The 24,055-nt window shown below is 55.9% G+C and overlaps 1 protein-coding gene across 1 annotated transcript in view; it reads right to left on the reverse strand.

Annotated features, from left to right (window-relative positions):
* SDK2 (sidekick cell adhesion molecule 2) overlaps nucleotides 1-24,055 on the reverse strand; it is a 261,230-nt gene that overhangs the window by 119,844 nt on the left and 117,331 nt on the right. The window contains exon 2 of the mRNA XM_039229793.1: nucleotides 15,619-15,778. Coding sequence (XP_039085724.1) covers nucleotides 15,619-15,778 — 160 coding nt within the window. The remainder of the gene's footprint in view (nucleotides 1-15,618; nucleotides 15,779-24,055) is intronic.

Below are 24,055 nucleotides of genomic sequence, written 5' to 3' on the forward strand. Positions count from 1 at the left end.
AGCCAGGCACCTGGGCTCAGAAAGGTTGAGCCAGTGGCCTGAGGTCACCCAGCTGGAGGGCAGTAAAGCGATATTCAAAGTCAGGCCCACCTGAACCCAGACACAGCCTGCCCACGCCTGCTGCTGACCTGGTGCCCTTCTCCAGGCAGCGGGCACATCCCAGCTCAAAATGCCTTCCTGGGAGCTGCCTGGCCTGTCCTGCCCCGGGAGCCCCGCAGAGAGAGTCCTCTAAGAGCTCAGAGGAACACGATCCGGGATCATTTTCTGCAAAGTGATTACTGGGGCGGGACACTAGGATTACCGGGAACAGAGAGAAAGGAACAGAGAAGGCGAAACCTGTCTGCACTCAAGGAATTCAACACTGCAGAGAGTTCAGTGTGGATTTTTAAAAAGTGACGGGGAAGGAAGGAGTCCTGAGGCTTGAGGGCTCCCAGTGTGGCTATTAAAAAAAAAAAAGAAAAGAAAAAGGAAGAACAGAAAAGTCAAGAAGTGCAGCCTGTCTTCTGCTTACAGTGATGCTCTGGAAATCTCCCCTATGGCTACTTGCTTCCTTGCCTCTGCAGAAAAGGAGGATTTCTCTTCCTGGGCTCCTGGCACCTGACAGAAATTCCTTAGGGGCCTTTAAAAAATTTTTTACACCTAGTAAGAGGCTGCATGAAAATCCAGCCACAAGAAGCCAGACGGCTTGTGCTCTGTGGCCAAATCGTGTAACCGACTTCTCTGGGTCTCCCCAGCCTCCCAGGTGCGCGGGGGAGAGGCCGCCTTTAATGGCAGAGATGTGGCCTCCTGATTAGACCTGCTGGCTGGGCTGGACGGAGGGGCCCCCAGGAGCCTTCTCCCTCCACCCTGCAGGGACACATCGGGAGCCATCTCAGCGTCACTGCAGTCTGGCGTTTGCCCGTGTGCATGTTTCATCCATAAGAAACACCAGATAAATGCACAGAAACGCACGGCCCCGTCCCCCTAAGCATCCTCAGCTCACCTGCCTCTGTCTGGTCTGACAACTGTCCTTTCCATCCCAGACACGCCTCCCTCCCGCGCCTCCCAGAGCTCAAGGGCTGCGAGCTTCCCGAGCCGGCTGCGGGCCTTTTCCGAGGCCGATTGCCAGATTTATTGTAATATTTACGCACTGCTCGCCCACTGAAGACGCGGGAGACCGTGCGATCGCCTTCAGGAGGCTGCTCTTTTTTATGTGTCCCTAATGAAGTTTTTGAGTGTCGCTCCCTCACCCCATGTCCCCCATTAGCCCTGTGGTTTTTCCTGCGTGATTCTGCACAGCAGGGCGGCTTCTCCATGCCAGCGGAACTGACAGCCAAGTGTTCCGCACGGCGTCTGACGCTTGGGAAGCACTCGAGAAATGCATTGGGTGTGTCCCCTGTTGCCGTGAACCATCCAGCCCGGCCTGGAGCGCCCGCAACGTGCCAGGCCCTGGGTTAGGCTCTGAGTACCAGGAGCAGTGACCGTGGTAAGAACAGGAAGACCACGTGTCTGCGGCGTCGCGCTCCCGTCAGCAACTTGTGTTTAGGTGAAGGTGCTTCTGCCGCTGTTATATCCTGCTTAGAAATGCATGGCTCCCCAGTTCCACTCCGAGTCCGTTCTGTTCCTGTGGCTACCTGCCAACACAGCGTGCTGCCCCGGGAGCTAAACACTGGCCCCCGGGGATCTCGGAGTCTCAGAGAACAGAAGGGAATAGGGACTTGCTCATCTTTGGGCAGGAAGGACTTGGTGGGGTCCCTTTAATCACCACAAGGAGGGACTAGATGGGTGCTGAGTGCGGGCGATGTGTGACCCCTGCCAGGCTCTGCCCAGCTGAGTCCTGCTCCCTGCCCTTCACCAGCCCCCAGTTCCCCAGGTCGGATGTTTGTGGGATTAACGAATGTTGATGAGGCTGGAGGTGCACCACGGTCCCCCCCGGGGGCAGGTGGAGGGGAGTTGGGAGGAGGCCTCCCTGGCCGTCCTGAGTGCCCGAGGCTGGCAGTCAGGCAGGGCTGGGGCGGGGGGACAGGCACGTGATGAGATGCTCACTCTGTTCCTCGGGCAGACTTGGCTCAAGGTCACGGCTGATGTTCTTCCTCTCTCCCTGAGACAAGGCTTCAGGTGTCACCACCTTTCTCCTCTCTGAGTGCCGAGGCTCAGGCCCCCCGGGGGGGAGGGGGAAGGCGTTTGTGCCCTATGTCCTGCCCCAGCTCCTGGCTCTGGGTTACATCTCCTCGCCGGGAGAGTCCTGTCTGCCCTTCCGTCAAGATCAGAAACCTGTACCCAACAACCAGTGGGGTCAAGTGCTGTGCTGGGGACTTTGAGGGGAAAATGCTCTAAGCGGTGGTGGGCGCTGCTGGCAAAGGGGGATTTTCGATGCTCCGTGTATGTGTGACCTTGGGCCAGTTGTCCGATCTCTCTGGGCCTCCATGTCCTCATCCATAAAACAGATGTAATAATAATACAAACCATCCTAGGCCCTTTATATTATGGTAACGCATGAATTCCTCAGGAACTACTCTGTGAGGTCAGAATCAATTTTATCCAAATTTGGAGGATGAACGAAAGCTGGGGAAACCAAGGCACAGAGAGGTTAAGCAATCTGCCCAAGATCACACAGTAGGTGGCAGAGGCCCAGGAGGCTGCCTCTAGATTCTGTGCCCTCAACCATCGCGCTATGTAGTCCCTCCCTGCAGGCACACCGTGAGGGTGTCATGAGAGGGGACCCGGAAAGGAGTTAGGACCAGGCCCCACGTGAGGCGTGTCACAGCTCGCTAAGAGTTAGCTGCCACTGGGATTATTAGTGCTATTATTTTTCACTTAGCCGTCCGTCCTGGGGGGAGGGAGCACTGCCCTCAGCCCTCTCCAACAGCCTCCAAACTCAGGCCCCGAAGGCCACTCATCCAGAATGAGTCCTTGCCTAGCAAGCCCGTCTGCGGAGCAGAACCAAGGCCGGCAGCTCCTGTTAGGAGCTGTGATCCCACCGGCCTTGACCTTCCCGGCCTTTGTACAGCAGGACTGGCCTCCACCTCTGCCCATTCCCTTTGGGTTTTCCAAAGCCACCCTTGGAGGCGACTTCGGGGAAACTTAGTGGGGACACCAGGCCAGAACTGCGTCAATGAGGCCCCAAGGACCCGCCTGTGAGCTGCCATCTAGAAAAGGTACCCTGCGCCGACTGCCAGGCACTGGACAGATAGGAGCGGAGGCTGGGGGACTGGAGAGCACAGTCCTAATGTTTTGCAAGGGCTCCAATCCCGGGCTGCCCTTGAGACTTGCTTTCACCAATAGAACCTTCTGGAACATTCTGAAGCCCAGGCCTCAAGAGTCACCTCTCAGACCACCAGGCCCCCTGGACCACTAGGCCATGAAGGATGGTAAACGACAGGAAGAAAGGCCTGTACCCCAGCTGTCCAGCCCAGCCCAGCCCTGCAGAGAAACGATAAATCATGGTTGTTTAGCCACGAAGTTTTGGGGTGTTGTTCTGGGCAGCAGTAGGAAAGTGACCAGAGGCTGTGGCTGGGGTCAGGCTGGGCGTGCTCCTGGGGGCAGAGGCTCCCCAGCTCTGGATGTTCTCTGGGGGCAGAGGCGCCCCAGCTCTGGATGTTCCCTAGGGGTCAAGGGTAAAGGAGCAGGTGCAGACCTCCATGGTCTGGGTTGGATCTTTGGTGAGATGATCTCTTTTGGTTACCATTCCCCATTCTGCAGGAAGAGGGGCCTCTCCCTTCCCTAAGCCCTTCTGACACTGAGCCCCCAGAGATGCCAGCTGGAGCTGAAATCGCTGCTCCCAACCCTCACCCCTCCTACCCCTCCCTGGAGGCTCTGTGGAGCAGGAAACTTAGGCAGCCGGCTGGGAGCAGGTCCTTCCCTTGGCCAGGGTGGGAAATTCAAAGTCACAGACACCTCGGCACCCCAAAGCCGTTGCAGAGACTTCTCTCGGTGGGGACAAAGACATAGGGCAGAGACCACTCACACCCTCCTATGCAGAGAAATCCCGTGCATGGGCCCAAAAGGGGCTCTGAGGGGTATGGGTGGGGAGAGGGGAGTCAGCCCCCAAGAAGCAGGGGTCATTACCAACTCCCCAGGCATCTGTCTAGACCATTTGCCTGCCGGAGTGCATAACTGAGTCAAGATCTAATTAGTTTCTGTGTCCTGGCTGAAAGCCAATGAGGGGGAGGCCCACAGGCAGATGTGGGGCGGGGGAGTTCTTAGGGCACGAGGGGGGTCTCCGGTCCAGCCGTGGGGGGAGAAGGAACGAGCGTCTCATTTCTGCACACTGGACTATCCCAGATAAAAAACGTATGTGCCTCTGATGGAGACCACCCCCCTCCCTGCCTCCCTAAGGACCTTGGGCAGCACACGCCCGCCCTGCGCCCCTCTCTGTGCCCTGGGTCCCAGGGATTCAGGCCAGATTCAGATCTGTCAATTTCAGGTTATGGATGATCAAGCCCTTCCTAATCTGCATGTTAAATTTCCTTGTGGTAGAATAAATAGCCTCAGTTCATCAGAGAAGAGCTTTCTTTGGGAGCCTTTGATTAAAGTGGCAATGAGCACTTCTCCATCATGCGCCATCCGCCTGTGGCTACCTGTCCCAGGGCTGCTGGGGGTCGGCTCTGGAGAATCTGTCCGTCACTGCAGAGTGGGAGGAGGGGAGGGTGGGGAAGAGGGGGCGTGGCTTGTGAGTGCTGGGGTTGGGGGCTGTGTGTTCTAGGGAGTGAGGCTGGCAGCCGACCCATACCCCTGGCCTCATCCCTAATCTGCAGCATAACCCCGGACGTGTCAACTTTATCCCTTGGGTGTCAGTTTCTGCATCTGTAAAATGGGAAGCGTAGTAACTGCTCTGTGGATTCCTCAGGCTCAGGCAGCCTGTGGGCATCAACCACTGGGACGCCATGGGCTATGGATGGACACCCAGAGCTGTGTCAGCAGAAGAAGGACAGCAGCTCCCCCTGGCCTGCCCCAGCTTCAGGAGAGCCGGCGATGCCTGGAAATGTCATCCTTACTGCACCTGCAAGGGCTCTCGGCGCCATGACGCCTCTGAGTGGAGCTCCGAACCCACAGGGACACGGGGGGATCTCAGCAGACATCTAAGGGGAGAGAGAGGCAAGGCCAGAACCGCCTTCCCCCACCCAGGGTGTCTCCTGCCCCCTGGGGGGGGGTCAGCCCGATGAGGAAAAGGTTACCCAATCAACCTGGATCGTGGAATCTATGCCCTCTACCAGGCCAGGACCCTACACAACTGGGTACCCGGTCAGACCCCGGCAGCCTACACCCGGCCTGGTCCCTGGGGAAAGTCACTGTCATCTCCAGGTTACAGAGAGTCCCGGGAAGAGGACAGAGGCTCAGCCTAGGTGCCAGCAGGGCCGTTCTGTGGCCATGTGACTGTGTCAAGGCTCCGGGCCTGTGCCCCCACTCCCCCGCCCCGAAGGCCTCAGCTGGGGTCCAGCGAAGTGACACCCACCATGAGTCTCTGGCTTCCGTGGGAGCCGGTGGGGGGCTCACTTCCTCCCCAAGCTAGGACCCATTAATAAGGATGTGCGGAGACAGGTTGCTATGGAAACCGAGACAGCCAATGTTTCAGAGACTTTTGCTTCTTGTTTCCCTTTTTTCCCTTACATTTCGAACTTATTCATCTTAATTGACATAATTATTACAGCGCCAACCTGAGGCGCAGGGAGCCAGCTGTGCCCCTTGCCGTCCACCACCTGCCCTGACCCTGCGGGGCTCTCTCCCTGTCACCTCTCTCCTGGCTTCTCCTGTCATTCACCAGCAACCCCCCGCGGCCACGGCTGGCCCCTCAGGTCCAGGAAGAAGCTGTCCAGGTAACTGAGATGCCAAGTTCAATTCCAGCAGGGGCCCCAAGCTCCTCACCAATGCTTTCAGCAGGACTGCTAGAGCCGACTAAGGTTCCTAATTTACACTATGGGAGTGGACCCTTCTGCCCACTGGGTACATGAACTTGGGCCTCTCCGAGGCCTCGGTCTTCTCATCTGTGCAATGGATCTGTCCTACCTGCTGTGCATCCCATGCCCGGGGAACATGCAGAGCATCGAAGGAACTAGCATCTATTGCAACAGTAAGTCCCATCAACTTGGACTGTAGGGAAAAGACAAAGAAGGGGGGCGCAAGAGACCCCCCACCAAGAGGGACTGGAGGGTGGCCAGCTAGGTCTGCCTTCATGTCCTCCGAGGCCAAGCCAGCTGCCGATTCTAGCATGTGTGACTGGAGGCCTGCTCGCACTGGGGCGGCTCTGGCTGCAACTGGGAGAGTCTGGGGGGGAAGGGCCCCCGGTGCCTCGCTCTTGACCACCGGTTCTCAACGGGGTCCATGTGGCTCCCTGAGGTACAGTGGCAGTGCCGGAGGCATTTCTGGCTGTCACATTTCAGGGAGGGGGCTACCGGACTGCAGTGCATGGAGACCGGGGGTGTGGCTAACCCCCTCTGTGGTGCGTGGGGCTGTCCCCACGACAAAACGTGGCCTGCCACATGTTAGCGGTGCCCGGGCTGGGAGACCCTGCTCTGGTCATGGTCCTCCTCGCAGGCAGCACAGGGTAACGTGTGGGGGTCCCGCCAACGCTGCTCCCCCCGCCCACTGTTGGAAGCCCTCCCTGTGTGTGCGGACGCCGGATGGCTGGGCTCCCTGCACCCCTCCTCCCTTCCGGGGCTCCGGTGAGCGGGAGTGGGGGTGGGGCTTGGGTCAGGGGAAGGACAGCACGCTTGGCTGGGGGCCGCTTTCTCCTCCCAGCCCACCTCCCCCATCCCTCCCCGAGGATTACGACATTTCTAAACTCGTTAACTTTTAATTACTACCTTCCCTCTGCCTGAGTACACTGGCTCCATGCCACGCACATCTCTATTAAAATTCAATTTACGCCCATCATAACTAATTCCTACACTTCAGCTTTCTCACCGGCAGCCTTCAATTTTCAGACAAGATGTCCAAGCTCACGGCCAAATCAGAGTTTATCTCCAAAGAGGCTGCCAACGGGGCGGGGGGTGGGGTGGGGGATCTGGTTTGTTGAGGAAGAGAAGTCTGAGACCCCCTAGAAGCACTGGAAAGAGACCGTGGCCAGACAGAAGGAGGCGGGGACAACCTGCCCCGAGGTGTGGACATGGGTAGGTGGCGTTTACTTGGTGGCTTCCAGGCCACCGTTTCCATTTACATAGCCGTCGATGACCAACCACCCTTAACCATACATGACACTCATGACCCTCTGGGCAGTGGCGTATAATAACTGGTGTTATTATTCCCATTTTACAGACGGGGCAGCTGAGGCCGGGCTTACGTCATCTGCCCAAACGTATACACTGAGTCACGGTCAAGAGAGGGATTCCTATGGGGGGGAGGGATGCTGGTGCTGAGTCTTGGAAGATCAGGCAGCAAAGGTGAGGAAGCACAGTGCAGGTCGCCGGCGAGAGGTCAGGGCAGGGTGGTGCTGAACCGCAGACACAGTCAGGAAAGGACGCATTCCACCCACTAGCCAAGGACGTGGCTGAGGGGGGAGACCGGGAAGAGGGGCAGGACCAGGACGCACAAGGGCTTGAGGCTCCCTGGGCCCAAATCCTCCAAAGACCGCCCACCAGCTGCCGGATGCAGCCCGGAATGTTCCTCCTGGCATCTGGGGTCCTTCCTCCGGGATCCCGTGCCGACCGTGTCTCCCGGATTCCAGGGCAGCATTGCTGGCCCGGTCTCGCCCGCCACACTCCTGTCTTCCCCTTCGCGGGCTCCTCATCCGGCCCCCCTCACTGTCCCTAAGGTCTCCTCTGTCCCTACATCCAGCCGACAGTGGTTAGGGTCCCACAGCAGCTGACACACAGCTGGCCCCTCGGTCCTTCTCAAAACCTGCTCCTCGTTCTCTGATGCCCGGATCTCTGTCTTGGCTTCTTGCTTTCGTTCCACGGGGCAGGTTCCCACCTGTTTCGTTTACTTGCCTTCCGGGGCCCTGGGGCTCTGCCCTCCGTGCCGCGTCTGCTCTCTCCTCCCGCTCATTCCCACGGTGTCCGCGGTCACGCTGACGTGAGTGACTCCTAAGTCAAGATCTTCAGCTTGGGCTTTCCTTCTCCACTCCAGGCGCGCGTCTTCCTTCCCTGCCGGACGCTGCTACCCGCCGTCTCTCGGCGCGCCCTGGGGAGCACGGAGACTCCCCACGGGTCCCTGCTCTTCCAGGCTTTGCTCCAAGTCCCTGCCTCTCCACCTGCCTTCCTCCCTCACCGGCACGTCCAGCCCCTCGTCACGTATGCTCCGTCCTGCCTCCTGGGTATGTCTCAGATCCCCGCCGTCTCCAAGACGGCCGGCCACCCGCCTCCTGCCCCGGCGTCTGCCTGTCCTCCGCCGGTCCGCGCCCCGCCCCGGTGCCTGGCTACAGGGTTTAGAAATGGACACCTGATCGTGGCCCTTTTCTGTGAAACACGAGTCAAGGGCCCCACAGCTTTCGGCCTAAGATAAGAGCTCCCCAGAGCACCAGCGGGCCCCGACCTGACTGACCCCGGCCGCCCCTCCAGCGTCCTGACCCCCTGTCCATGCCGGCTTTCTTTCAGCTGCTCCTCTGTGCACACGGCTCTCTCCAAAGCCCCACGTCTGCTTCCTCCAGCGCTGGCTAACCCTGCTCGTTCCCATTGTCCCTGGTGACACCTTCTCCGACCTTGTCCCGCACCTGGATGGCCCTTGCAGAAACCAGAGTCCGCGTTACGCGCAGTTACTGAGTGCTGCTTCCACTCCGCGCTGCACGCCCTACGCGGGGTAAGGGCTCCCTGTCTTATTTAGCGCCCAAAGTCTGCGCTCCAGGGAACCTCCGCCCATTCACTTCCTGTCCTCACCGGTGTCTCTTCCTCTCTAGGCTCAAGTTCAACGTCGAGAGGACTTGGCTCTCGTCCTGGTTCCGGGGTGTCGGCCTTGAAGCCCCACGTCCCTCCCCATCAAGACGCTTCTCCCGTAGGAGACGTGCGGGGACTGAGAACAATGCGTGCGGGAAAGGGGCTGGCACACGGCCTCGCACGGGGTAGACGGTCATTTGAAGCGTTCGTTATCAAGAGTTAACGTACGTGAAGTCCTTGAACAGGGCTGGGCCCATGTAAGTCCCATGTATTGGCCGTGACTAGTTTCCCTGTGCTGGTTTAGGAGGCTGGCTGGGGCCAGACCCAGAAAGTTAGGCCCCGAAGTGCTGCCGCCCTGGGGGTGGGGAGGAACACGGCAAAACAGCTTGGAGCAGGGGAAGGGATGCAGGCTCGAGGTCCAAGGTCCTGGGTAAAGCTGGACTTCCCAGGTCTGGCTGTGTGACCTTGGGCAAGTCGCTGAATCTCTCTGAGCTGGGACTCCCAGCTACGAGGCGGAGATAATGGTAGCATCAATCTCTCAGAACTGCCGTTGGTTAGAGGTTGGCACGGCTCCGGGCACCCGCGTCGCATGGGCTCCAGTAACCCCCCCAGGGGAGCCCACTGGGCTCTGCATCCCAGCTTCAGCCACCTGTTCTCACTTCTAAGGGGGAGGCCAGAGGACAAGCCGGAGACGAAGCAGCTGGCCCGGTGAGTTTCTCTTCATCCTCTTCTCTGGAGGATTTCAAAGGTTGCAGCCGCCCCACATGGGTCCCCAGCTTTGGGCCCATCGCGAGGGCTGCGGCAGGCACGGGTCTCTGGCCCGGCCTCAGGGCTTTCTTCTCTCTGCCGCTGAGCCCGCGTGCGGTGCCCTGATAGCCCGGCTCCCCCACAAGGGACATCAGCCTGGCCGTGGGGCTGGGGACCCAGCCTGGGCTGGCCACTGCCCCGCCTGGCTCATCCTATCTCCCCACTCATCTTACCCCCTTGCACGTCAGAGGGTCTGAGGGGCCCCTGGCTTCTGGCCTCTCGGGTGGAAGAATGGCATTCGGTGACAGCAGCAAGGCAGAGGGGGCCCAACCAGGACCTCGGGTGCGTCTACACAGGTGGGACAGGAACACACTTCGCCTACACAGCCTACCTGGAGGTGCCACTTGCTCTGTTCATGACCCCAGACGAGTTCCAGAACTTCTCTGAGCTCCAGGCTCCTCATTTGCAAAATGACGGTAATAACACTCACCTAGTGGTGCGGCGAGATGATGTATGTTCAGTTAACCATGCGTGAGGATCGAAGTGTGTGTGTGTGTGTGTGTCTGTGTGTGTGTGAGAGAGAGAGAGAGCGAGAGCCACCTAGCTGGTTTGTTTTTCTGATTTAATTTTAAGTGTGAGGACGATGGTGGGAGAAAGCATGGCCGGGGCGGGACACAGCAGCCCGGCTGATGGCTTTGCCAGGGTGGAATCACAGGACAGGTGGTCACGGCCCCTCCTCCCTCTGTTCCTCCCATTGCTGCTGCCTCACCTGCCACTTCTTGAGCTGGTGGGTCGTCCCCAGCCCCGCAGTTGTGACTGGTTCAGTGGATGCAAAGTGAGGCAGAATTGATTCGGGGGAGAGGGCCCTGGAGGGTGGAGGGGAGGGGAAGGGAGGGCAGCGGAGGGGTGCCAAGGGGAGGGAATAGGGGAGAGTGATCTGATGGGAGAGACTCCAGGGGCAGCACAAAAGGGCCTGACCTTGCAGGAGCGACCATCCACCTAGTCAGAGAGTGAGGCTCACACGCCAGTGTGCCTCGCACACTCACAGACTCACAACGGGATCACACCCACCATCACCACACGCGCGCGCACGTGCACAGAGGCTAACACATTAGAGCTTCCACTTCCACTATTGTGTTCAACAACCTCCCACCCACCCCCAACACACACCTAGGGCCGCTGTGTGAGGCGGTGCCCTGTCCCACTGGTGGGGGGGGGGGCAGTGGGGACGGTGCCCAAACCTTTGGGCCAGTCTTCCCAGGCAGTATCCCACCCACATGGGAAAAGAGATCTCATTTCCTTAGAGTCTGGTATCGCGCTGTACCCAAATGGTACCCTAACTGTTAGATCCACTTTATTTCTCAAATTGGGAATTCAAGGCTGATTTCAAAATGGGTAACATATGTCACCAATAAGGGGCTCTCATGCTCTAAAGAGGGTCCTGGACCATAAAAGCGTCACTGGATAGGTGTACAGAGACCCCCCCGTGACCGCCCAGGAGGAGATGAGCTCGCTTGCAAACGCGATCGGTTAGTTTGTCACCAGATTTGTCCTGTTAGTCTACGGAGGCAAACACTTTGTATAATCCTAGCAGGTGCCGTTTATTTCATGTCCGTTGCACCAGGCTTGTTCCATAGAATCTCATTGAATTCTTTCTAGAACTTTCTAAAGTACGCATTGCTGAGCCTGATTCCCAGAGGCAGGGTGGCTAGTCCCACCCACGGTCCCAGAGCTAGGAAGCAGTAGGAGGATGATTGTATTCAGGGGGGGTCAGCTCTGAAGTCCATGCCATTTCCATTCTGCTCCTCAGAATCATTCGTCCTCAGAAGGGTGCACTGCCTTTCCTTCGTGTGGATGTCACGCACACGCACACACATGGCCACGCCCGTCCCGTTTCAGATCCCACCGAGAATAAAGGCCAGTGGAGGCTGGAAGTGAATGCTCGGTTCTTCCTTCCGAGATGGATTAGGAAACACTGTGAAATTTACAGAAGCACTTCCAGTCTTATTTCCTTCGACTTGCTGAGTAAATTCAGCCATCTTTCTGCCTGAAAATTGGATATTATCACTCAACTCAAGGCCTGGGGTTCGCAGGAGCCTAGGAAGTTCTCAGCAGCAAGTGGTGGGCAGAGAAGCAGGGGATGAGAAGCTGGCCAACCTCCTCTGGGTTGCAATGTTCAGTACGCATTTTTTCAACAGTGAATCTGGTACATTTCATTGAGCCAAAAAGCAAGAAAGTGCTAGAAATCCAAGGGAGACATGTCACAAAGACCCAGGATCCACTGGAGGAGGCTCTACTGGCCGATTATGGGTTACCACAGAGCATCAAATTGAAGAATGACGGTAGGGATAAAACACACTGAATAAGAAAAATAATCCATCAGTTCATACTGAGGCTAAGTTATTTTAAAGGAATTGAGAAAGGGAAGATCTTTTTTTTAAAATAAAAGTGACAAATGTAAGTAAAAGGAATATAGAAGTAGAACATTTGCTTATCACAACCACAAAGGTAATAGTTGATTCACGTTAGACCCTTCCGTGGATCCTTAACCACTGAGCGAAGGATTTCTGGGGACGAGAATATTCACAGTTTTGAGTTAACCCGCAAAGGGAAGAGGATACCTCCAGACCTTGACCATGGAGAGGTCTGGTGCCTATCACCTTGACCAGCTGATCAAAGCTAACGTCACCAATAATGGGGCACACTGACGGGAAGCGCCTTCAGGTATGAGGCACGAAGAAGGACTCACATCCGGGGAATTTTCTTGCCAAGAAGGTTTAACGTGAGTCTGATCATGAGGATGTAACCAGGCAAATCTACACTAGGGGACACTCTGCAAAACTGGCTGAGCTCTCAGAAATGTCAACACTGTGAAAGGTAGCAAGAAACAATGAGGGATAGTTCTAGATTTAAGGAGTCTAAAGAGCTATGACAACCAAATGTCATGTGTGGTCCTTGATGAGATCTTGCATCCACAATAAAAATGGTCACAGACGTGTGAATACGGACAGCATATGAGACGGTGGCATTGTATCAATGTGAAATTTTCTGTTCTTTTAATTTTAGATTTTTCTTTTGAAAGAGAGAGAGAGTTAGTGGGCGAGGGGTAGGGGGAGAGAGAAAGAGAATCTCAACCATGCTCAGCACGGAGCCCGATGCGGGGCTCGATCCCATGACCCTGGGATCACGACCTGAGCCGAAATCAAGAGTCGGACGCTCAACCGACTGAGCCACCCAGGCACCCCTCGATGTGAAATTTTCTGAGTGTGAAAATTGCACTGTGGTTCTATAGGACAATGCCTTATTCTTGGGAAATTCTACTTAGGGGTGAAGTGACATGATGTCTGCAACTAATTCTTTTTCTTCTTTTAAGTTTATTTATTTATTTTGAGAGACAGAGAGAGGCAGAGAGAGAGGGAGACAGAATCCCAAGCAGGCTCCAGGCTGTCAGTGCAGAGCCCGATGCAGGGCTCGAACTCACAAACCGTGAGATCATGACCTGAGCCGAAATCAAGAGTCGGATGCTCAACTGACTGAACCACCCAGGCCCCTGGAGAAGAGACTGTTCTTATGGGCACTGCACATTTTTGATTAGAGCAAAATCCCGACTGACCTGTACTTGGGCACTTGGGTACTTGACCAGTACGGGCACCACGCCGTAACAGCCAGCCTTCCTGGGCATGGGAAGGCAAGGGGATGAGTCTCCCCAGTGGAAACGGATTCGTGACCCCCTGAAATTCCCACCCAATCATGCTCTGAAACAGAACACAGCTCACCTGCTAGCAACGTAAGAGCCGGCGGCGACCCCCGTGCAGTCGAAAATCCACAGGTGACTTCTGCCCCCCTGCCCCCCTCCAACTTAACTACTAAGACCTACTGTTGACCAGAAGCCTTACCCACAGCATTAGCCATCAATTCTCATGTATTTTGTACATTATATGTATTACATACTCTATTCTTCCAGTAAAGTAAGCCGGAGAAAAGAAAATGTTATTAAGAACACAGTACGGAAGAGAAAATGCATTTACAGTGCTGTGCGCGTTGTATTTATCAAAAACACCCGCATGTGAGTGGATCCGCACAGTTCAGCCCATGCCATTCAAGGCTCAATGGTATTTGCATTCTCCTCTCTGCTTTGTTTTCTAGAACCTGCAGAACACACTTAGCGGGGGTTGCTTGCGATGCATACTAAGGAAGCCGTGGCCACTGTTCTTCCTCAGCGAGAGGCTGGATGTAAAGAATTTCCAGCCCTGGAGCCGGACGACTTCTACCTGAAGCCCAGCTCAACAATCTGACCTTGGGGGAGGTGTTTAATGTCTCTGAGCCCCGGTGTGCCCATCTGTGGAATGGGAAAAACAACTGATCGTACTCAAAGCATGGCTGGCAGGATTGAATGAGACAATCACACCGCGTGCATCGTTAACGCCTGCCGCGTCGTGGATTCTTTTTCATTGCCAGGGATTACGATGATCATTGCTGTCACCTACCGCTGGGGCCCTGACCACTGCCCAGACGCCTCCAAGACTAAGAGCTGTTTTCAGAAAAGCCCATTTCATCCGGGGGCAAGTCTGATCCTTAACAGCTGCCCCTGTGTACTGTCCACACTGGCACGCTACCGGTTCCGGGGCTGGGCCCCAGAGAAAGAACCACGCCTCCTCCGCCTGCCAGAAGTCAGGGGCAGGCTGGGAGGCCCTGGCAGCACCTACACCTGTGGTATGGCGTCCACATGCTTCCATTCAGGCACGTCCCCTCCATCCAGAGGACAGAGGGGCTCTTCACAGAGACTGTCAGAACGGCCTCAGGGACACCAGGCAGCAGCCGGAGCGTTGTGGGGCCCCCTGGGGTAAAAACCGCCACCGAGGCTGCTCAGGGGGACACCCCTGCTCTCCCCTGGGGGCTCCCTGGCCACCCAATGCCCAGAGTGGCCAGCACTGGAGGGCCCCTGCTTCCTTGGCCTCTCACCATCAGGAGAGGACCGTGGTCCTCCCGTCCTGTGCCCTCCTGCTCCCTCCTTTGTTTGACAAAGTGGCCACGTCCACCAGCCAATCCAGTCCAGGGTTGGGGCAGAAGGAACGCGGGGGTGGGGGGGTGGTCGCCCCGAACTCTGGCCTCCCTGCTTCGCCAAGAAAAGGACCATTCTCTGGAAAGGACAGATCCGCCAGCAATTAAGTACCCTCCTGTTATTTGCATCTGGTCCCTGGCGGCAGATCTGTATCAACATCCCCAGGGCAAGACTATCTTGTTTCCCCAACAAAACCGATTATGCACATCAGGCCTGGGGATTAATCACCAGCCACAGGGCTGGGAGGCAGTAAAAGCAGGCGGTGATGAGATGGGAAGATAGGGGCCGGAGGGAGGGGTTGCCGGGAGGAAAGGCTGGAGGCCAGGCCCGGCTTGGGGGCCCAGCTGCCCGTTGCTCAGGCTTTCAGCAGCCATCCCCCCTTTACTGAGACCCTGTGTCCAGCCCTCGTCTCCTTTCTCCCCACTTGGCAGCATCCCAGGGAGGGAAGGGGCAGGCCAGAGCTCAGGGCGTGGGCACAATCATGGAGCAGGGACAAGCCCAAAGGCCTCAGGCAGGCCACTTCCGCAGCACACCTGCACTGCCCCCCAAAACAAGATGTCCTTCCCTTCCTTACCAGTCCCAGGTTGTCACATGCCCCACCTGTATGTCGTATGTTGGTCCCAGGCCCCTCCATTGCCCCCCGGAGATAGCAGAGTTCTTCTCAGGGACTGGGGAGGAGGGGCTCTGGCCACAGGCACGACCACCCAGCTACTGGTAGTGAGCTCCCCGACCTCAGTGTCTATTGCCTGGGCCCCTCCGTCTGGCCCACTACCTGGACGTCCTCCATTGGGCTCAGCAGGGCAGGGTCCGCATTCTCCTGGGGCAAGGCTGTCTTTACCCCCCCCCCCGAGTTCTGCCACCCCAGCCGCCTGGTAGCTCTGGTGTGGGAACCCCTAACCCCACGTGGCTACACAGCCCCCCACCCCGATTCCCCTTCAGGGCACAGCAATGACACTGGCAGCCAGGCGGGAGGGAAGGGGAGTGGGTGGGAAGGGAGGGGAGGGGAGAGGAGGGGAGGCTTGCCTGTACTCCAAGGAGAACTTGGTCAGCTCCCTGCTGTTGTGGAGCCACTTGAACTCCAGCGGCCAGCTGCCCTCGGCCATGCACGTGAGCACCAGGCGGTTCCCCTCCAGGTGCACCTGCGTTCGCACCGGCTCCGTCTTGAAATAGGGGGCCACGTCATCTGTGGTGAGCAGAGACACAAAGCCACCAGTTATCACCGCTCACCTTTAGGTGGTTGCTCACATAGCGACCTAACCCCCCTGGGCAGACAGAGCAGCGACCTAAGCCCCCTGGGTAGACAGAGCAGCTGCGGCCAGCTAACTTCCTCAAGGTCATGTGGCCGGGAAGGACTTGAACTTGGGTCCGTCTGACTTCAGAGCTTGATCTTCAGAGCGAGTCCTTCATGCCTACCAATCAGTTCTCCACCTCCTTCCTCCCAGACCACGCCAGGCTCACTGCCTCTGCTGCCACCGCCCTGTTCTGGAACTTTCTGTTGCTCTCCCCTTGAGATCCCCATCCACTGGATATACCCTGTGATTCTGGATTTCTCCTTCCAGGGCAGAAGGAATGCAGGCACTTAATGCACTTCAGTCAAAGGGAATACAAAGATCACAAGGAAACCGGGGGGGGGGGGGGGGGGGGGGAAGGGGAGGGTTGACACAAGAGGCAGGTGGCAGGGATGTCCTGAGTCCTGTCCCCAAGGCTGGGAGAGCCCATCAAAAACATCATGGGCAGAGCCCATCCAGGGCGCCCTCTCCACCACCAGAATGTTCTGTCCTTCTGTCCTCTGACCCGTCAGATCTGGCCAGAATTAGGTGTCTGTGGTCTGCAGGCGGGCTCACATTCATGTCAAGGCCTCATCCTGGGTTCAAGTGCAGACCAACCACTCAGGGCACCAGTGATATCCGTCTGGGGCCCGGTCAACTGGTGTCACACTCCCACCCCCTACCTACCCCATGTCTGAATCTCATGAGTGCATAGCTTGTGATTACTGGGGGGAGGTCTTCCTTGAACCCCATCCCTGCTACCAGCCTTCTTTGTGGGGTCTGCTGGAGGGCAAGCCTGGGTGTGTACTGAGGGCGGCGGGGGGAGCAAGGGCAGGCAGGCGCTGAGCCTCCCCCCGCCTCGCCTCTGCAGTGGGCCCGACAATCATCGAGGAGCCTACAGCCTTCCAAAGCCCTTCCCAAGAACCCCTTTTGGGGAGTGTGCTGGGGGAGTGGCCCCCACCCCAAGTCCCCCCCCCCCCCCCGTCCCCCGCCCACCTCTGGTGGCAGCAGAGCAAAGAGAGGCGAGCAGGCACCCATTTGCCCGCAGCCCACTCTGCTGAGGCAGCGGCTCTGTTCCGGGTTTGACAAATGGGCACATTCGCACTTCAAAGGCACATTCCTATCCCCCAGCAGCACGCAGAGCCCTCTGAATTGCGTTTTTAAAAACCTCTGTTAGTTCCTGTCATCACTCGTTTGTTTTAAGACAATAACACTCCCAGCGATTCAATCCCTCGCACGCGGGGCTGATTCAGAGCCGGAACATCAGAGGGGGCGCTCGCACACTCACAGGTGCACCTGTGCGCACCCGCGCTCTGCACCCAGACCCCCTGGCCTCCTTCAGCCTGTTCACTGGGCAATCTGTTACCAGGTCCGCATGTGCCAGCTCATTCCTCGGGCTCTGCGGGGCGCCTGCCTGGAGCCCAGCGCTGTGCACGGGGTGGGCTGACTCCAGCGGCTGCCCGAGATAATGACTTTGGGAAGAGGAGGGCGGGGCTGCCCTTTCCTGGGAACTCGCTGAGCCCTAAGCATCCCTGCTCCCCCCATCTCTAGTTATTTTCCCAAGGAGGCCTGCGAGGGACTACAGCTCCTCTCCCCCAGCCCCTGTGCTGTGCTCCCCCCTCCCCTCCCCCCTCCCCCTGCCATCCCAGCACCGAGCAATGGTAGGAGTCCAATCAGCTGGTTTTCCTTGACAGGCCTGCGGTCTCCCAAAAGCAGGGGATGGAAGGGCGACTGGCAGTGTGGGTGCTGGAGAGGCAGGACACTGATGGGGAAAGCACACTGGGGTGGGGGCGGGGGGACAGCCGGCTGTGCACACGCACCCGTGTGCGTATGCTGTGTGTGAGTCCTTGAGTGTGTGTCTGGGTATGTATGTAGGTGTGTGTTCATGTGTGTGTATCTATGTGTTTGTGTGTCCCAGTGTGTGTCTGGGCGCATGTATACGTACATTTACATGCGAAAGAGGTTTCTTGCCATGAATGCACCACTCGTTGACCCTGGGTAATTTACTTATGACCTTTTTGCATTTCAATCTCCTAGCTGTAAACCGGGGGATATGTTTGTTGTATCAAATAAATTAAGAAACAGAAAGAGGTTAGAAGCAGTGCCTGGCCCCTGCAGTTAGGAGGGGTGGCCACTGTTACTATTAGTTATGTGTGCAGACGGGCAGACGACAGGAGAGAAGAGCTCATGCCCTGTTGGCAGGCACCAGCAGCTCCTTTCAGAGCCTTAAGTGCTTGGATTGTGCAGTATACAACTTGTACAACCGTACACAACAGTCCTGTTAGCCACCTTCTCAACGGGAAGGAGTTAACTGAGAAAGGAGGAGAAAAAATTTGGAATATTGAAAGAATCAATATTATATGGGTGTCATTCCCTTACATTTTTCCTCACTTGGAAAATACACACGTTCACACACACACACATACACTACAGTTTTTTTTAAACTAGACAAAGTGAATCTAAAGTTCATATTTAAAAAAACGACAAAAGAATAGCCAAGAAATTCTGTAAAAGTACAATAGGTGGAAAACACTAGCCCTGTCTGAACTATATTATAAAGTTGCAATAATTAAAACAGTGTGCTCTTGCACAAATAGCTTGATGAAATGACAGACTCAGAATCTAGAAATAGACCTCAGTACATATGGGATCATTTAATATATGATGAAAGTAGAATTTCAAGTTGGTGGGGAAAAGATCAATTATTCACCAAATGACTTTGGAACAGCTAGGCAGCCATTTGGGGTGGGGGTGGGGAATAAAGTTGAATATCTTCCTCACACATTTCCTTAAAATAAATGCTACATAGATCAATGTTTTAGGCATGAAAAATAAAATTCTAAAACAAGTAGAAGAAAGTCACAGAAGTTTAAAAATATATAATCTTGAGGAGGTGAAGTATTTGCCAAGTACTTTCTAAGTACTATACAAAGTCCAGGAAGTCATAAAACAGATGGATAACTTCAGCTATATAAAAATTCTGCCCAGGAAAAAAAAATACCCATAAACAAAAAAGCAACAAATGACAAACTGGGGGAAAATATTTGCAACTTCTATCATGGACAAAGAGCTCATTTTCCTGATATAAAAAATACTCCCATAAATCAGGAAGAAAAAGATGAACTAACCAACAGAAAAATGAGCAAAGGATCCGAACCGTTCACAGAAAAGAATTACAAATAACTCTGAAACACAGACGAAGACGCCGAACCTCCCAACAAGAGAAAGGCAAATAAAACTCGATAAGATACCGCTTTTTCCTGTCCCTCAGGCCACGATCTGAAAGTGGGAGAGTGCACTGTGCTGGCTGGGTTGCAGGGACCCAGGCGTGTGCGCACACAGCTACGTGGGACCGTGAGCTCGGGACCACATCTACAGAGAGCAGCCTGGGGATTCCCTCGAAACTAAAAATGCATGCCTCCCCCCTGCCCAGCCACCCCCCCCAGCCCAGCCCCTAGCTCTTCTAGGGACTCTTCCTTGAAAGACACACCTGTGCATGTGTGAAACTGACAGTATTTCTTAGCAGCATTATGGTTTTTAAAATTTTTTTTTAAATGTTTATTTTATTTTTGAGAGAGAGAGAGCCGGGGAGGGGCGAGAGAGAGAGATGGAGTCACAGACTCCAAAGCAGGCTTCAGGCTCTGAGCTAGCTGTCAGCACAGAGCCCGACGCAGGGTTCAAACCCGCCAACCGCGAGATGGTGACCTGAGCCGAAGTCGGGTGCTCAGTGGACTGAGCCATCCAGGCGCCCCTAGGAGCATTAGGCTCTGTAACAGCGAGAGCTCAAAAATGGCCTGCGTGTCCATAAAAAGGGGACTGGTTACAGAAATGATGGCACTTCTAAGCTAGAGAGTTCTCCACAGCGTAAGGCTCTGGAACGATTTGGGGGCGCTGCTGTTAAGAGAAAACAAGCGAGGTGCAGAACGGCTGTGTAACCTGCTGCCATTTACACACGTTCTGGTTCCTCGAAGCATAAAAATATATTTGCTTGTCTATCCACAGGCTTGTTTTCTGGGGGATGACGTGGGATACTGGCTGCAGTCAGGCTTTAGGAAGACGAACTGGGTGGGGGGGGGACGCATGTTTCACTCTGTACCTTTCGGTACCTTTTGTTGTACGAACTGCACGGGAATGGATTACATCCTTAGAATCAGATACATGCTCACGTCTGCACACACTGATGGGAGAGGGCACAGACCTGTCCTGCTGGGGACAGGAAAGGGAAGGGCCTCTGTGCGTGGTACATGGGGTGTGGCAGACTGGGGGCCCCCTGACCGCAGGAGTCTGAGACTCTTGAAGGAAGAGTCGCCGTCGTGGGCTTCCTTCTCCTTTCCCGTAACAGCTCAGAGGCCCCTGACTGCCTTCTCTTGATCTTGATCTTCCCACTAAATACCCCCATTGTGATCCTTCTGTGCCAGGCTCCAGGCTTCTAAGAAGCTTATCTCAACTCCAACCTCTCCCCTCCCTCCTGCCCCCCACCAGCGAAATAACATCTTCTTTCTCTGGGGTCCGTCTACTGCTCCAGGGATTTGACTTCCCAGCCAGTCTGGGGCCTGGGAACCCACTTCTCTGGAGACAGAATCTTGCTAGCTGGGGTGAAGACCTCCATCCACCACCCAATTGGCCAGAGGATGCCTATTGCCCTCCAAGGCCACTTCCAGGGACAAATCCTGTCCCAGCTCTGAAGTGTGCCTAAGCCTGTCCCTTGCAGCTCCACTCTGCTTGGGAACAGGGTAGGGGTTGGGATTCCTGCAGCCTTCTCCCCTCCCCTCCCCCGGTCTCTGTACCATCACCTTTGTCCTGGGTTGACCCCCATGGCCTGCTAGCTGGTCCCAGCTGGAAAGCCCTGGGCTCCCTGGAGCTGGCCGGGCCCTGGGCCATAGGAAGCAGGGATTCAGGGAGCCCCCCGTCACACCGACCCTCATTTCTCCCCACACTTCTGTTTCGTGCCTCTCATGGAACTTTCCATACATGGAGCACTTGATGTCCGACATCTCAGTTACGAGGCATGACAACGTCCAAGGAAGGTGCTGTCATTACCCACCCTTTTACAGATGAGGAAACAGACACTTGGGAAACTTTGGTCACCTGACGCTGCCTCCCAGGCATCAAGTCAGGTCTGGAGGATTCCAGAGCTCCGGATCTTTCCCTATCTGATGCTCAGCTGTTCTGCTTCTTACACTTCGACCAGTGGCCTCATGCTGAGAAGTGAGGGGCAGTGCCTGGTTGGAAGCCACAAGCTGGGGTCATGATGCTTGTATAGCAGGGGCATTCTCAAATGTCACAGCCTTGGAATGAGATCCAGGGAGGAAAGGCGGGCTGGCTGGGAATGCATCGGAGACTGGCCGCCTTGAGGCCTCGGACGGCTGGGGGGTGGGGGTGGGGGTGGGCTAGCGGGGTGCAGGGAGAGAAGCAGAGGATGAACAGACAGACGGAGGTGAGAAGGAAGAGCAAGGGTCGGAGCCTCAGTGGGCCCCCGCCCTCTGGCTCTGCTCACCACTCAAGGCTCTAGGTGCCAACCTTTCCCAGGAGTCTGGCTTGAAGGTCCCAGTGGGAGAAAAGAATCTGGGTTTCCGTCCCAATTCCTGTGCTACCTAAAGTCTGACCTTGAGCAGAGTAACTCTGGAGACTTCCTTGTCTTGTCAGTGAAACAGCTTCTAACGCCTGCCCCAGAGGCTGCTGGGAAGGCCAAGGGAGCTAACCAATGCACGCCACATTCGGAGCACCCTGCTTGGCACCTCTAGGGGGCTCTTTCTGCAGAACAGCTCTCTGGAGGTGATCAAATGGGGAGGAGATGGGGAAATGGGGGGCAGGGGTGCTACGATCGCCCCACCCACTCCTGCATCTCGGACCTGCCCAGATCTGCACCTTCCACATTCAGCTGCCTCACGGCCGCTGCAAGCTGGCTCAGAAACCGGGTCTGGCCTAGGGATGGCTCATAAGGTTGTGAGCAAAGGCTCAGGACAGGGTAGAAATGCGGGAGCCACGGCACGTTCTGCGCAACGTCAGAAATTCCTGCATGTCCCTCCCTCTTCCGCCCGAATCCAGGTGGGGAGGTCCTCAGCCTGGAGCTGCCTGGGCAAGAAGGTTTGGGAATACAGTGCCAAGGGCACCGGGAGAGGCTGCCAGCATGACCCTGTTGGAGCTCTGCCTTCCAGAAACGTCCGGGGAAGCATATGCAGCGGAAGGTGCTAGCGGGCACTCTCTGAAAAATTTTTGATGAAGACCCCAGGACTCAGGGATGCTCCGTTCTCTCCTCCAACCCCCAGGCTGAGCAGCGCACGCCTGCTCCCACCTCGTCCAGCCAGGGCAGTGGTACCCCAGCCCCCCAGGCTTTCCCTTCTGCCTTCCCTTCTGTCTCCCACAAATGAGATGCTAATTTATGCCTCTCCACTGTCTCCTGGCAGATGCCTGGCCCGGCTCAGCCCCAGAGCTGCCTGCATGCCAAGTGCTTCATTAGCCAGGAAAGAAGGCTCTCGCCCTCCTTAATCTAATCCTCGCCAGTGACCTTCAGGAGCCAGGCACCTTCTGATGCCGGGGCCTGGGAGGGTGGGACAATCAATTATGCCCCGGGCCTCCACAGCTGCTGCCGAATGGATTTCTCGCTCAGAAGAGCATGTTCCAAAAGCATCTAATGGAACGGATCATCAATTTGTTTGAATACACATCTAATCTGATTAGGGGGGCCTAGCCACCAGGGCGGCCGGTGCAAGTGAGCCCCCACATGGCCCGGGGGAACCGTGAGCAGGGTAGAGGGGCCCTGTGTGGGGAAGGGGCAGGAAGGGTGTATGCCCCAAGCCCACCACCCAAGCAGCCTGGCCCGCTGTACATTCAGCCAAAATGTCACCGAGAAAAGAAGAACGAAGCGTGCAGAGGCCACGAGGGCTGGGCAGGTGCCTCTTGCTTTTCTACAGCCCCAGCACGGGGCACAGAGCCCGGAACAAGAAGACGCTCAGGAAATAAATGAATGAACACATGAATGGCCAATGAATGATGATGAGGCCCAATATGGAAGCCAAGGGATGCTGGTCTTGTCCCTTCCAGGGTGAGAATAATTGATGACTGAATTGGGCTGAATGGTTGAATTGTGGCCCACCCCCAAAATTCATGTCCTATCTGGAACCTCGGAATGAGATCCTATTTGGAAACAGGTGTTGTGGCTGTAATTAGTTAAGATGAGGCCGAACGGGAGTCGGGTAGGTTCTTACTTTGTATCTTTGTAAGAAGTATCTTTGTAAGAGGAGGCACATGGGGACAGAAATGCAGGGAGAAGACGGCCATGTGACGGTGGGGGCAGAGGTTGGGGCAGTACATTCACCAGCCCAGGGATGCCGCGAATTGCCAGCAGCCACCACGATCCTGGCAATGATGCAGGAAGGATTCTTCCCTCCAGCCGTCAGGGGCGGCGGGCCCTGCCAACACCTTGGCTTCAGACTTCTGGCCCCCAGAACTCTGAGAAAATCCATTTCTGTTGGGAGTCACTCAGTTTATGATATTTTGTTCCGGCAGCCCCGGGGAACGGATGCAATGCCTTGCAGAGATGTGGGTCTGTCATTCCACGAAAGTCCGCCTGCACTAGAACAAAGAGCACTAGGAAGTGAGTCTGGAGCCCCAAGTCCTGCCAGTCTAGACCACGACCTTCTTCAGACATAGCACGTCCGCTGTGCCCCAGGGCCTTTGCTTATTCCATTCCCTTTCCCCACAGAGCCCTTTCTTCCTTCCCTTCTTTGCTGGGAAAACATAGGTATTAAATCTATGTTAGTTCCTGCCCTTTGTCCCTTCTAAGCTCAAATGGCCTGTCCTCAGTAACTCTTTTTCCAAAGCTCCTCTGTACCTCCGTTTCCTCACCTGAAAATCGGGCTATGGAGAGTGGCTGCCTCCTAGGCCTTGTGAGACGGGTAAGTGCTTAGACCAGCAGCGGGCACAAAGGGCCCGTCCTTAGGTTTACTGCAAGCCACGTCATGGCCAGGGCCTCCCACTGGAAGGGCACAGGTAAGTAAGGCCAAAGCACCCCCAGCCTTGTGCACAAAGAAGGGGATTCTTATTTCCAACGGGTTCATCTTGCAAGTAACAGAGGGGAAGGGAGACTTTTCTTGCATTTCGGCGGGAGGGTTAAGCGATTAAACTGATGCCGTGGATTAGAATGTTTTTGCCTAACGGTGCTATTATCATTTTCCTGTATTCAAATTCAC

Source organism: Hyaena hyaena, unplaced genomic scaffold (assembly GCF_003009895.1).
Source record: "Hyaena hyaena isolate Hyena2069 unplaced genomic scaffold, ASM300989v1 scaffold_39, whole genome shotgun sequence".
Lineage (NCBI taxonomy): Eukaryota > Metazoa > Chordata > Mammalia > Carnivora > Hyaenidae > Hyaena > Hyaena hyaena.